Below are 14524 nucleotides of genomic sequence, written 5' to 3'. Positions count from 1 at the left end.
TCGTATACGGTGGCGTCAGCCCCAGAGGGTTAACTTAACTTCATAATGAAATTAATTCAGGATCAGACTAGTATGTTGTGTTGTGGCAGACATAATGTATTTAAATATGTTTCTCTTTGACAAATTGATTATATTATTTTCTAGCTTGATAAAGATAATGACTTCAGTGGTAGGGATAGTACCAACAAAATTGATAACTCCAGGTAAACTCTTCACAACATCTGGACCAGGACGGACAAATTAATTCAAGTCTATTATATAAATAGTCTGATCCTCTTCTGTATTTGTTTTGACAAAGCGTGGCTGTACAAATGTGGGACAGAGTTTCATTAAATGTAATAGCATGGAAAATGCGCATTTATGGTGAAACTCTCTTGAAAACATTGCCCATGCCCAGTGATTTCTATTTATGTCTGGTTGTTAGATGCTAACCACGATGGCAGCGCTCTGGCAACAGCCAGCGAATGAGCAGATCAGCCCGGTCCACCATCTAGGGGGTAAACAGAAATTGAAGGACTGATCCCTATCTGTGTCCTGGTGGTCTGGGTCCCCCGTGTTCCACCCCTGCATCCTCACCTGTCAGTATTGTTGCGTCTTACAATTACACTCCTTCACAAGTTGAGTTCTACATTGCTTTTCGGTGTCAGTTCTGGATTCTGGTTGGTCATTATTAGTCTTTGTGTTCAGATCACCTCCTTATATCTTTATGTTAGTTCATTCACTCTTGCACTTCATTAACTCCTGAGTTCTATGTTAGTTTGTGGTTTTATGATTTCTCCTCTCTTCAGTTATTGTATTTTATTTCCTTCTCTCCTGTTCTTATTTGTTTATTGTTATGATTATTCTTACACTGGCTTTTGTCTGTTCAGTTTTTTTTAAATCACTGCACTCTGTTCCTTTCACATGGGCCTTAAGTTCCGCCTCCTTGTTTGTCACCCACCTGTTGTTAATTCTACCTGTGTTTTTGAAGTACTTCCTTGTTTGTCAGTCAGGGCCGGTTCATTGTGAATCTTTGCCTATGTTTTGCTTGCTGTTCCTATTTAATTCTGTGTGTAAGTACCAGCTCCCCATGTTTACCCTCATCTTAGTTATTTTGTTACTCTGGCCATTCAGTACTTTAACATTTCCCATAATCCCCCTGGTGGGCCCCTGAGTTCCCAGAATGTACCACGGTGCCAGCAGAGTTCCAGTGTTTTACAGCGCATGTACACAATAGCTAGCGAGGATATGGATGGCATTGATCCAGAGAGTTCACGGGCGATTATGATGATGACACATTCTCTTAAGTTGAGAGGGTTATCTAGAGGAGGTGTAGTACCTGTGATGGACTTCTGCCATGCCCCAATGTTGTCTTGTTGTCCATACTTCACAAGACTTGTTAACATTATTTTTAATTCATAATTGGGAATATTCTTAATTCATAATTGGGATTTAGTTGTTCAAGTGGAACTGTTAAAAAAGTGTTTTTCACTGCTCAACCACAACACTCCAGGCTTATCGAGCCTGAAGGAAAAATTGCCCACTGTTTACCTCCAGAGGAATTTATTCATGCCTTGGTGAGATTATTCGGTTCCTTTCTTATCTCAACCAACAAAGACAATAAACTGACAGACTTACACATGGACAAAAGACTGAAGCATGCTCCTTTTTTCCCTTCACCTCCCTTCCTGCTCCCCCAATCACTCACCCCATCCTGGCCACCGCTCACACCACCCTTTCCACTGCGGGGGCTGTGCAGTTTTTAGCTGCGGCAGGTTCTCCCCAAGCCGGCGGTGGCGCGACTCCAGTTGCAGCGGCTACCACACACTCACATCGCCTCAATTTGGAAAACAGACTGTTTCAAGTTTAGTGCACATAAACAATGTCAAATGTATATGTGTTGTCTTAATTGTGATGTGTGCCATTATTACGGTAAACAAGTAATAACTGTGGATTAATTGCTGTTTGTGTGTGGAATGTGAGTGAATGACAATGTAGAACATGATATGGTGCAAGATTCACAACTGCTAAACAGCGAATGGTTTAATTGTTTCACGTTGCAGCCTCCATGGTTTTGTTTTTGCTTCACTGTTTTTGTGGGATTTTTGGGATTGTGGATCACCTCTGCACTTTGTTGGAACTTTTGTCACAATAAAATCACTTTGGTTGGTATCATCCCTTGTGTCCACACTGCCTGCATATTGGGTTTCAACTAGAACTCTGCTAAACAAACTCTAATAGCAATGTTTTCATGATTTTCACAGTGGGGGGAGAAGACATTTTCAATGGCTGGAATGCTGAAAACAAATTCAGAGGAAAATGTGAAGATGTGTGCATTCCATTTGTGGTCAGTGCTGTCTGTCCACATGATAATCTGAATAAAGGAACACAGCATAGACAAGTGGGACAGGTTGGATAATTTCACAAACCTTTGTATTGTAGAAAATGTGGCATAGTAGTTTGTCAAGATTGGCTGCAAAAATGTTGCAATCTGAATTATTCCCCATACTGTATGTTGTGGATGGAAGCACTAATGAAAGAGGGTTGGACCCCGGGATGTAGGCAGCAGACACAAGAGAGTTAAGTGCAACAACAAGACATTTATTTTCTAGGTGACAATTAAATATATGATCGTGAACCACTGACCCAGATGACAAAATCCAAAGCACAACAAGAGCCTTTTAGCAACGTGACCCAAAAATCCAAAGTGACAAAAAAAAAAAAAATGCTACAACAGTCACAGTGTGCAAACAAACGAGGTGATGAACAAAAACCTGACTGTCAAAAAACTGACAGTGAGAAAACACTTACTACAACAGTGAGCTACAGGTGACACTGGACAAGTTGTGTGAAATAGGAATCAGAAGATAGGATGCACGGGAACTTTGACTCAGAGAGTCAAAGTGAAAGTGATCAACCGGCAAAAAACATCAACAAATTTGTGGCTTAAATAACAAACTAAACACATTACTCACATATCTGGAAATGACAAATGGAACAAAGGGGGCACATGAGAGAAAATCAATAAGTGCACAAGGATGAAAAAATAAACGGACAACCTGAGTGGAAAAAATAAAACCAGATTATGAAACATGAACTAACAAAACGACACAACAGAAATACAATCAATGCTCAATAAAAGACATTAAGCACAAGGGAGAGACACAGAATAAGTGCGTGAGGACAGCACTTGACAAGCTGTCAACATACCATGCTCAGCTGCCAGGCATCACCCTGACAACCGAGTGTGGCTGTGGACCAGGATTAAACAGTAACACATAAGAACCCCAACACAAACAACAATACCAACATAACCCAAAAACCAAAAGACCACATAAATGACATCAAGGTCCAGGGTGGATATTAACAGGGTCTTGAGTGGCCTGTCCCTCGCGACCTGGAGGAACAGACAGGTGCCATGCACGGTTGACAGGCAATGTGACAACCATGGCAACCGTACGCGACAGGGGAAAGAAGACGAGACCGGGTAAGAGACACACCACCTACTTGCAGACAACACCAGGAACACGCACACCCCCACACACCTAAAAGGGCTGAGACACGCAGGGGGACCTAAACACTAGGGGCACATCCATGCCCACACACACTGTGAGTGTGTACAGTGTTTTCAATTCATCACAAATGCTTTGCTGGTCAAGATAAACTTCTGGGTGTGAAGACTGAATTGAATGAATAAATTGAATGAATTTACAATTAGATACAGCAGAAAATATAGTCGTTTTTTTTTACTCTATTGAGCTTGACCTTTGTTCCATCATCTCCAAAAGTTAATTATCTTGAGATGTCTGCCCAAGTAATGTTCCCACCCAATCTGGTGAAAATCTATCAAGCTGTTTTTTGAGCTGTCTTGTTCACTCACAGACAGACAGACACACAATTCTTTGTCAATAACAGAAGCTTACCTTTCTCACACATTCTCTTGGTAAGTGGTCCTTCATCCTGAAAATAGATGATCCTTTTCTGCACAATACTCGCCCTAAAAAAAAGGTAAACAGTTAGGATTTTGTCCAAACCTTTAGCCACAAAGAGTCAAAGTACAGTAGTGTTCAGAATAATAGTGTTATGTGACTAAAAACATTAATCCAGGTTTTGAGTATATTTCTTATTGTTACATGGGAAACGAGGTACCAGTAGATTCAGTAGATTCTCACAAATCTAACAAGATGAAACATTTATGATATGCACACTCTTAAGGCTATGAAATTGGGCTATTAGTAAAAAAAGTAGAAACACTACTGTATCTCGTTCCCTTGTATGCGCTCAAATAGTTTCAGATCCCGTTTAGCCGCCACTGGAATATGTGAATTGCAGTTACATGGTCCTCAGATAACATATGGATCACCGTTGGATAGGTGTCCTATCTTGATGGCACCCGGAGAATTATGAACATGTGCATCACACTCTGGGCCACCGGTAGATTTTGACCAACTGTTTCGACTTCCACAGATGGCTGTCAGAGTGTTTTGGAAATGAAATCCGACACCTTTCGGATGTGCGCCAATTCATAAGTCTGACGCCACTCTGTGTGATTCTGGCTATGTGTGATGGAGGTATTAAGGGAGGTGATGGACTAGTGGTTAAGGTGTTGGGCTTGAGACCAGAGGATCCTTGGTTCAAATCCCAGCCTGACCGGAAAATCACTAAGGGCCCTTGGGCAAGGTCTTTAATCCCCTATTGCTCCCAGAGTGTAGTGAGTACCTTGTATGGCAGCACCCTCACATCGGGGTGAATGTGAGGCATTACTTGTAAAGCGCTTTGAGTGTCTGATGCAGATGGAAAAGCCCTATATAAATACAGTCCATTTAGTCTTTTGGAATGATGGCGGCTAAAATAGTCTACAACTGCCTGATCTCCCTGTGACACTTCCACTCATATTTCAACAGTCTGGCTTGCCTAAACAGACAAGGAGAGAGGCAGGAATGTTCATTTCACTAGTGTTATTTCTCTAGTTACGTACCAAGGAAAAATCATCTATGTTGGCAAAACAATGCTTCTTTTTTGTTGTCATCTGTTTAGGGTTTTTTGTGTCTTTTCCGTCCCCATATCCGTTTATGTCTCTGTTTACCTGTCCTGCTTCCTTCTGGTCGGTGAGTTGGGTTTGAATGCATGTGTATGCCTGTGTGGTGTGTTTTGCTGGTGTGGGTGTGTGATCAGTCGCTCCAGTGGGTTTCATGTTCGTCTGCACCTGCCCTCCTGCTGTGGTGTGCTGTGTCTAGGGGTGTGTTTGCCCCCTGGGATTGGTGAGAGTGTGTGTGCGTTCCTGGTGTTGTTGGTGAATGAGTGTGGATGTGAGCATGAGTCAGTCTTCCACCTCTGTGTGTGCTGATGTGAGAGAACGTGTGTGTGTGTGTGTGACTGGCTGTCAGTGTGTCTGCAAGAGTGTGGGGAATTTCTTGATCAAGAAAATCAACAAATGGGCTGTCGCGGTTAATAAAAACTATTTATAATATACTTTTTGCTGAAATTATGACAGCTGGCCCAAAAATGCGCATCGGTCCACCAGGCATTGTCCGGTATACCGGATAGCCTGTCCATGCCTGAGCAAAGCGACTGGTCAGATTAAGGAGCACATATACAAGCAGTCTCACAGTAACCACATGAAGTACTTTTGCGTGATCTCTCACTTGTTTATGATAACTGCAGGAGATGAAAGAACTGAATATGCGAAGAATCATTTCAGCTTTGAGGCAGCAAGAGCAGAGAGAACACACATCCAGTCAAAATCAGAGGCTTTTGAGGGTTACTGGGGTTAGTGGTGATGTGGATCCAGCAAAGGGAGATAGAATTTAAATTGGATGTTAAATAAGCATTACTATGTTTGATTGTCTGCTCGAGCCAGGACAGTGGGCAGGCTGCGAGGCAGAGCACACGCCTCTCCATCACACAGATACATGACAATGGGATGAGATTGAATAAAAGTGCAAACAATTACAGAGGTGCTGGCGGCGTCGCTTACCTTGTATCATTTTATTCCCGATATGAGATTTGAGATGTTTAAGCCATAAATTATATTTGCTCTTGCAAACATCATCCGAATCTTAAAAATGTGATGGTTGTTGCCGCACTCCTTGCAGTTATTTTCTATTTGCAATGTGTGTGTGGTTTTTTAATGCTATTTTTCCATCCCACACGCCAGTGTTTGCCATTATCACCATGGAAATCTTCCTCAGGTTATGGCTGGTGTAAAGAAAAACCAAAAACATTAGTCCATGCCTGGAGGCTTGTATTCTGTTATTGTTTTCTTCAGTCTGTTGGCTTCTGAATGTCTGCTGGTCACTACCCTGTGGAACAATTCTCTTACAGGTCAAATCGAAAAAAGCGCCCTGCTGTCACGGCTTACATTTTGAAGAACGTTACTATTGGACTGTCAGTCATCTCTTATCTCGAACATGGTACACTGCCTGTCGTATCTGTTTGTATCTTTATGATAAATAATAGTAATACACAAACATATGCCCTTCTCCTTTCCTTATTTATTTTTTTGTGGTGTGTTTGTGTGAGCTCTTGCATCTGATTATGCACAAACTGCTTGATTTAGCATTTTCTCATTTGCCTAATATCCATATCACACTCCAATCAACATTATCTTTAAAAAAAAAATTATATACCAAATTATGAATTATTGCTTCCAACTCTTTAACTTGTGCGAGTCCTGATGTAGCTGATAAAAATAAAATGAACCATGTAGTGTCTGAAAAATTCACACAGATTCAGAGTTATTTTTAGCCATAAAAGTGACATAACCTCAGGTGTTGACTATTGATGATTACCTGTCTAATAATCCGTGGTTAGATCCATATTTTGAAGACCATTCTCATGCTGTTCTGGCCTTCACTTCTTGGCCAAGATGCCCAATAAAAATAACCTCTCATTTTCCTCCTCAAAATTTTATCTTTGGAAAATCTGCCCACCTAATAAGCAACACTAGTCTATTAAGTGCACCTTGTAAAACACACATTTTAACCATTTTGACGTATTCACTGTCAAGGTCCACAAAAAAACAAACAAACAAACAAACAAAAAAAAAAACTGATTTCACACTGTAAAACATTACAGTTCCTTTCAATAGAGCATTTTGGTAGGTCTGGCCTGAAATGGTGTCATCAAAGTCAACATTCTTCACAGCTTGACGTTTTTGAGCATTTATCAGCGGCTGATGAACTCAGGCTAATTTCCCCAAGTTTATGACTAAATTTCTCTGGGCATATGGCACAAAAAAATAGATCAATATTGTCATAATTCTTTCCTTATTTAGAATAATCAACTCATTTGACATTTTATTTACAAATAATATGCACTTTGTCTTTTTAAAGCACATGCTCATGATTATTAATACTGACACACTTTTGTATATTTGCCTCAGTCCTATTCAAATATTATTATTTGCTAAAAGCAGAGATTTTCCACAGCTCCTACTGCCCCTCTGTTGTCTTTGCAGTATTTCCACATACAGTAGTGTTCAGAATAATAGTAGTGCTATGTGACTAAAAAGATTGATGATGAATACTTTATTGAGCAAGTTAAAAAAAAAATATTAATCCAGGTTTTGAGTATATTTCTTATTGTTACATGGAAAACAAGGTACCAACAGATTCAGTAGAGTCTCACAAATCCAACAAGACTAAGCATTCATGATATGCACACTCTTAAGGCTATGAAACTAGGGTATTAGTAAAAAAAAGTAGAAAAGGGGGTGTTCACAATAATAGTAGCATCTGCTGTTGACACTACAAACTCAAAACTATTATGTTCAAACTGCTTTTTTAGCAATCCTGTGAATCACTAAACTAGTATTTAGTTGTATAACCACAGTTTTTCACAATTTCTCCACATCTGTGAGGCATTAATTTTGTTGGTTTGGAACCAAGATTTTGCTTGTTTACTAGTGTGCTTGGGGTCATTGTCTTGTTGAAACACTCATTTCAAAGGCATGTCCTCTTCAGCATAAGGCAACATGACCTCTTCAAGTATTTTGACATATCCAAACTGATCCATGATACCTGGTATGCGATATATAGGCCCAACACCATAGTAGGAGAAACATGCCCATATCATGATGCTTGCACCACCATGCTTCACTGTCTTCACTGTGAACTGTGGCTTGAATTCAGAGTTTGGGGGTCATCTCACAAACTGTCTGCGGTCCTTGGACCCAAAAAGAACAATTTTAGTCTCATCAGTGCACAAAATATTCCTCCATTTCTCTTTAGGTCAGTTGATGTGTTCTTTGGCAAATTGTAACCTCTTCTGCACGTCTTTTATTTAACAGAGGGACTTTGCGGGGGATTCTTGCAAATAAATTAGCTTCACACAGGCGTCTTCTAACTGTCACAGCACTTACAGGTAACTCCAGACTGTCTTTGATCATCCTGGAGCTGATCAATGGGTGAGCCTTTGCCATTCTGGTTATTCTTCTATCCATTTTGATGGTTGTTTTCCATTTTCTTCCACAAGTCTCTGGTTTTTTGTCCATTTTAAAGCATTGGAAATCATTGTAGATGAACAGCCTTTTCCCCTCTCCAATCAACTTTTTAATCAAACTACGCTGTTCTTCTGAACAATGTCTTGAACATCCCATTTTCCTCAGGCTTTCAAAGAGAAAAGCATGTTCAGCAGGTGCTGGCTTCATCCTTAAATAGGGGACACCTGATTCACACCTGTTTGTTCCACAAAACTGATGAACTCACTGACTGAATGCCACACTGCTATTACTGTGAACACCCCCTTTTCTACTTTTTTTTACTAATAGCCCAATTTCATAGCCTTAAGAGTGTGCATATCATGAATGCTTGGTCTTGTTGTATTTGTGAGAATCTACTGAATCTACTGGTACCTTGTTTCCCATGTAACAATAAGAAATATACTCAAAACCTGGATTAATCTTTTTAGTCACATAGCACTACTATTATTCTGAACACTACTGTAGATCTTGCACAGTATGCCTGTCTTCCATGCCAGTGCCACGTATAATAATGACCATCCCCCAGAGTGCAAAGAAGCTGTTGAACTGTATGTGGCACACTTCATCATGATAATAATTCATAATTATTATCATGTACAGTGAATGTGAACAGCATGAGATCTGTCTGGCTCCGAGCCTGACGTGCGCAATGACGCATTACTGCGCAGCATGGAGAGGCAGCTGCCTGTGTTATGATGGAGACAATAGTTCACATTATTTACATCGCCCATGAAGCTCACAATATTTACGTCGCCCTGAAGCTCTGTGCGCCGCAAATCTGAAAGGGTTGTTATATCCACAATAGACCTTACAGTACAGATATTTATCCATTCCTTCCCATGGATAAGAACTGTTTCCAACAACTGGCTCCAAGAACTGTTTCAAGAAGTAGTACCTGTAGTACCTAGAACTGTTTTCCAAGAACTGTATGAACTCTGTTATTGAACCACTAAGAACTTTCCAAGTCCTTTCTAAAGTCAAGTCCTGCTTAATTGGAACTGCGTCCAGATGCAAAGCACTTGACTGATGACCTCTGAAGATACTTATGAACTGTGAATGATTCCTGAACAGCAAATCTTATTTCCTAGAGTGTGAACATCATTTCCAGAACAGTGAACATTCCTGTTTTAACCCTCTGGGGCCCGAGGGCATTTTTTGGACAGTTCACTCGCCTGGCATAAATGTTTAACAGCTCTCCCTGCATCCCACAATCAAGTTTTATGTCTATTTTTTTTTCAGGACAACATGTGCTTTCAGAATATATATGTTTTTGTTGTGTTTTATAAGTGTAATAAAGGTTTACAATCAAAAATAGGCAAGGAAAAAATAAAGCGAAAAATAATTTTCCACACACATTTATTCAAAACACACAGCAAACTATAATAAACAACTGTTTTTACACTTTATGAAGGTAATTTGACTTGTGTGAAAGTCTGTACAACAAAAAGGTTCAAACAATAAACACAAATGCACATTTTGAACAACATATACAAAATGGTCTATGCGTTTTCTTGTCCATTGATATGGTAAACAATGCTTTATGCAGAGAAAGCAACAGAGTTATCCAGTAACATCTACATGCAAACTAGTGGAGCAATCCTGATAGTTACACACTCTTTGTTTGAGCACGTGAGATTGTCATCAGAGGCTCTCCATGTGCTCCTGCTTTCACTGATCGCTGTGTGTAATGGCGCAGGGCACACTGAGTATGTACTAATAGTATGTACTCATTGCAGCACCCAGGGGGCTATTCAAATGGGCCAACTAGTGACACGCCACTCCTAAAAACGATCTTTGGCTTTTCACGTGAGGTAAATCTGCCCTACGATTGGATTTTGGAAAACCATGTGAACCAATTCCGATTGGACACTCACATTGTGCACGTCATCACACAGCTTGCTCGAGAGCATGCGACAACTTCGGTCTCACCATCAGCACTAAAAAGACCGAAGTTATGTACCAACCAGCACCCGGAAAACTATACCAAGGACCCCACATCACAGTGACAGGACAGAATCTGCAGGCGGTCGACAAGTTTACATACCTGGGTAGCACCCTTTCTCGCGCAGTCAACATCGATGCAGAAATCAACAACAGGGTTGCAAAAGCCAGCGCCTCATTTGGAAGGCTCCGTGAGAATGTCTGGGAACAGAGAGGACTTAGCATTACCTCCAAGCTGAAGGTCTACCGTGCAGTGGTTCTAACCACCCTGCTCTATGCCAGTGAGACCTGGACTGTCTACAGCAGACATGCCAAGCAGCTCAACCACTTCCATATGAGCTGCCTCCGTCGCCTCCTCCACATCAGGTGGCAGGACAAAGTCCCAGACACAGAGGTCCTTGAGCGAGCCGGCCTCCCCAGCATCTACACCCTCCTGCAGAAGACGCAAGTCAGATGGACTGGCCACGTAATCAGAATGCTTGACACTCGACTGCCAAAGCAGCTCCTGTATGGAGAACTGTGCCAGGGCAAGCTCTCTGTCGGGGGGCAGAAGAAACGCTACAAAGACTGTCTCAAAGCGTCCCTGAAAAACCTGGGCTTTGAGCTCACCTCTTGGGAAACGCTTGCCCACAACCGCCCTCAGTGGCACAGCAAGACCACCAGTGGCGCCCGCGCAGCAGAGGCCAGACGGATCACGGACGCCAAAACAAAACGAGCCGCACGCAAGGCCCGAGCTACCTCTACCTCCACCGCAGCACCTACCCATGTGTGTCCCGCATGTGGGCGCACCTTTCAAGCCTGGATTGGCCTCATCAGCCACCTCCGGATGCACCGTCACTGATTACCCACCTAGTGGAGCCATGGTCATCTTCGACCCCGAAGGACAAACAACAACAACATGAGGAGTACAAAGATGGCCGATGGCTGGCTCAAAAGTCCGTGGAGTTAACCTTTCAGCAAAAAAAAAAAAATTAAGTTTCTATCTCATATCATTCAAAAGTTATTTATAATTTAGTAAAGCTTGGTCTTAGCCGTCGTATACGACGGCATTGGCCCCAGAGGGTTAAACCTACAGTGAACTGCTTGTTGTTAAAGGCTTCAGTGTTATGATTGCAAGCCCTCACCTCTGTTCTCTTCCGTTCTCCTAGTCCCTGTCCTCAGCTCTGTGCGCCCATCTGGCTCCGGATCCAGTTCTCATATACCCCAGGATTTCTGCTTGTTTTCAGACTCCCAAGTCTGTCCGTGTGTCCATTGCCGCTCCCAAATGTTCCACCACTACAAGTGGGCCCTGTCTTGGGTCAGCAGGCCATCTAACCAGGGCAGCATTGTTCACTGGTTTATTGTAAATAAATCTCTTTTCATTCACAACCAGTTCTGTTCCTTGCTCCCAGCATTTAAGTCCATCACCTGTAACGGTCCGGTCCTGTCCAGACCCCTAACCATAACACCATGGCCAAAAATGCCAGGACCATTTTTGGTCCCAGTCCAGCTCTGGCTGTGCTGATTGACACAAAGCACTTCTGTTGGCTACATGTGCAACATGTTGGCTACATAACAGTCATCTGATCCTTGACGCTTGCTCACTCAGACAGTCAAACACTTCTGCCCTGCATGCCAGACGGAGAAGAACAATAAATTCCTCCCCATCTATCTACAAGTGCAGCCAGTTCACTGTCTACTACAAGGATAATAAAAATTTGATATTGAATGGTGTCATGCACAAGCAACCACCTTTTTTCAATATTTTGAGACTTTTCTTGGAACAATGAAACAAATCAACAACAATAAACAAACAGATAAATCAGACTTATACATACTGTAAAAAAGGTCAGATAATGAAGAGCAAGTGAAAGACTAATTTGATCAGAAAAGAGTACATCAAACTAGTAATTCTCAAAGTATGGACCACATCCACCCGGCGGGGTGTGAAGGGACTGTAAATAGATCATGATGATCCTGCAGGCATACATTAAAATAAACTTTTAAGAAGTCTTTGATTTCAGTTTTGTCAATAAGTTTAAAACTACCTTAAAACATGAGTTTGTCTGTCTGTATGTGTCAACCCTGTGAAAGACCACCACCAGGGTATACCCTGCCTCTCACCCAATGGGCCTCATGTATCAACGTTGCGTACGGCGATATTTGAGTGTATATGGGGTGTACGCCAAAACGGCTGCGCTACTTGGCATTTATCAATGTGGTCGTTGGCGTACGCTGCGCTGAAAATATACACCAGGTCGAGAGGTGGCGTAAATTATACACCAAAATGAACCAGCGCTGGAATCCACATAAAAATGAAGATGATCAACATGATAAACAGTGCCATTATACAAATCAATGCATATGTTACATAAATAACACTTTCCTGATTATACTACATAATAATCAATACAAATCCCGCCTTTGCGGGATTGTTATGGAGCACGATCCGTGGCTACAGCGCTGACTGCAAAGACAGCGCTGCTCGCCTTTTTCTCCAGATGTCGAGCCTGGAGCCAGAGCAGCGCTGAGCTTAACTTCATGTGGTGTGATCATTTTAGACAATGAAATTGATAATTACAACTGTAGTTCCGTCATTCCCTTAATTCGCCCGTGCTGCAACCAGGTTTTGTCGTCTCCATTCGGTTGTCACAATAAAATAAATACAGAAATACATTTAAAAAATAAAGAAATCTGACAGATTAGGCGTGTCTTATTAATTGAGCGAGCAAATATCCACATGTCAAGAATTATTGACATGTGAAAAGAGAATACAGTGGTCCCTCGCTATAACGCCATTCACCTGTCGTGAACTCGGAGTCTCGCGGAGTATTTAGTCCAATTTTGCATGCCTTTTTTTTTACAGTGTTCTGTGTTCTGTGTATCTGTTTATAAGAATCTTGTTGCCCAGAAGAGAAAAGAGTGCCAACAACTACTCTTAACTGTGTTTGTCACACGGAAACAAACACCTGCTGCAGCCAGGTGTGAGTGGAAAAAGGCGCAGCGCCAGGACGCAGAGGCCCGATCTGTGAAATACTGGTGAGTCACTATTAATAATTTCTTACGTGTCCAACCTCGTTCGTTGATCGTTAAAATTAATTCATTAGTTCTAAATGCCATCATAATTATTTATAGGAAAACATTCTATTTTTATTTCTCAAACAAATGTTTGGGCCTGAAAACAGTTTGGTATTATTTTCCTACTAAGGTTTGAACTGAGTGTTTACATACGAGAGAAAAGTGAGAAAATGTTCATGCCTGATTGAGAAAGTGTATAAACTGTGTAGTGAGGGGTTTTACAGCTTTGAAACATCTATAATAATTGTAAAAAATAATGTTGCGGTTTTGCGTATTATGGGCTATTTTTTAGAACGTAACTCCCGCGATAAACGAGGGACCACTGTAACACTTTATTGATTATGCTACAAAACAATTGATACGACGGCCGCTTTTGACGCTCTATTGGCACGCGTTGTGATTGGTAGAGTTCTTTTTCATTGCCGTCTTCCCGGTTTCCATGTCGTAAAATGAGGGTGTGTCTGAAGCAGAGTCTGAATACAACCCCTGGCAAAAATTATGGAATCACCTGCCTCGGAGGATGTTCATTCAGTTGTTTAATTTTGTAGAAAAAAAAGCAGATCACAGACATGACACAAAACTAAAGTCATTTCAAATGGCAACTTTCTGGCTTTAAGAAACACTATAAGAAATCAGGAAAAATAACTGTGGCAGTCAGTAATGGTTACTTTTTTAGACCAAGCAGAGGGAAAAAAATATGGACTCACTCAATTCTGAGGAAAAAATTATGGAATCATGAAAAGCAAAAGAATGCTCCAACACATCACTAGTATTTTGTTTCACCACCTCTGGCTTTTATAACAGCTTGCAGTCTCTGAGGCATGGACTTAATGAGTGACAAACAGTACTCTTCATCAATCTGGCTCCAACTTTCTCTGATTGCTGTTGCCAGATCAGCTTTGCAGGTTGGAGCCTTGTCATGGACCATTTTCTTCAACTTCCACCAAAGACTTTCAATTGGATTAAGATCCGGACTATTTGCAGGCCATGACATTGACCCTATGTGTCTTTTTGCAAGGAATGTTTTCACAGTTTTTGCTCTATGGAAAGATGCATTATCATCTT

At 41.4% G+C, this 14524-nt stretch overlaps 1 protein-coding gene across 1 annotated transcript in view; it reads right to left on the bottom strand.

Annotated features, from left to right (window-relative positions):
• Nucleotides 1-14524, bottom strand: part of spon1a (spondin 1a) — a 374574-nt gene that overhangs the window by 269983 nt on the left and 90067 nt on the right. Inside the window, exon 4 of the mRNA XM_034188854.1 lies at nucleotides 3903-3976. Coding sequence (XP_034044745.1) covers nucleotides 3903-3976 — 74 coding nt within the window. The remainder of the gene's footprint in view (nucleotides 1-3902; nucleotides 3977-14524) is intronic.

The sequence above is a fragment of the Thalassophryne amazonica genome, chromosome 2 (assembly GCF_902500255.1).
Source record: "Thalassophryne amazonica chromosome 2, fThaAma1.1, whole genome shotgun sequence".
Classification (NCBI taxonomy): Eukaryota; Metazoa; Chordata; class Actinopteri; order Batrachoidiformes; family Batrachoididae; genus Thalassophryne; species Thalassophryne amazonica.
The sequence above is the reverse complement of the archived record's forward strand: the minus strand, read 5'-3'. Positions and strand labels throughout refer to the sequence as shown.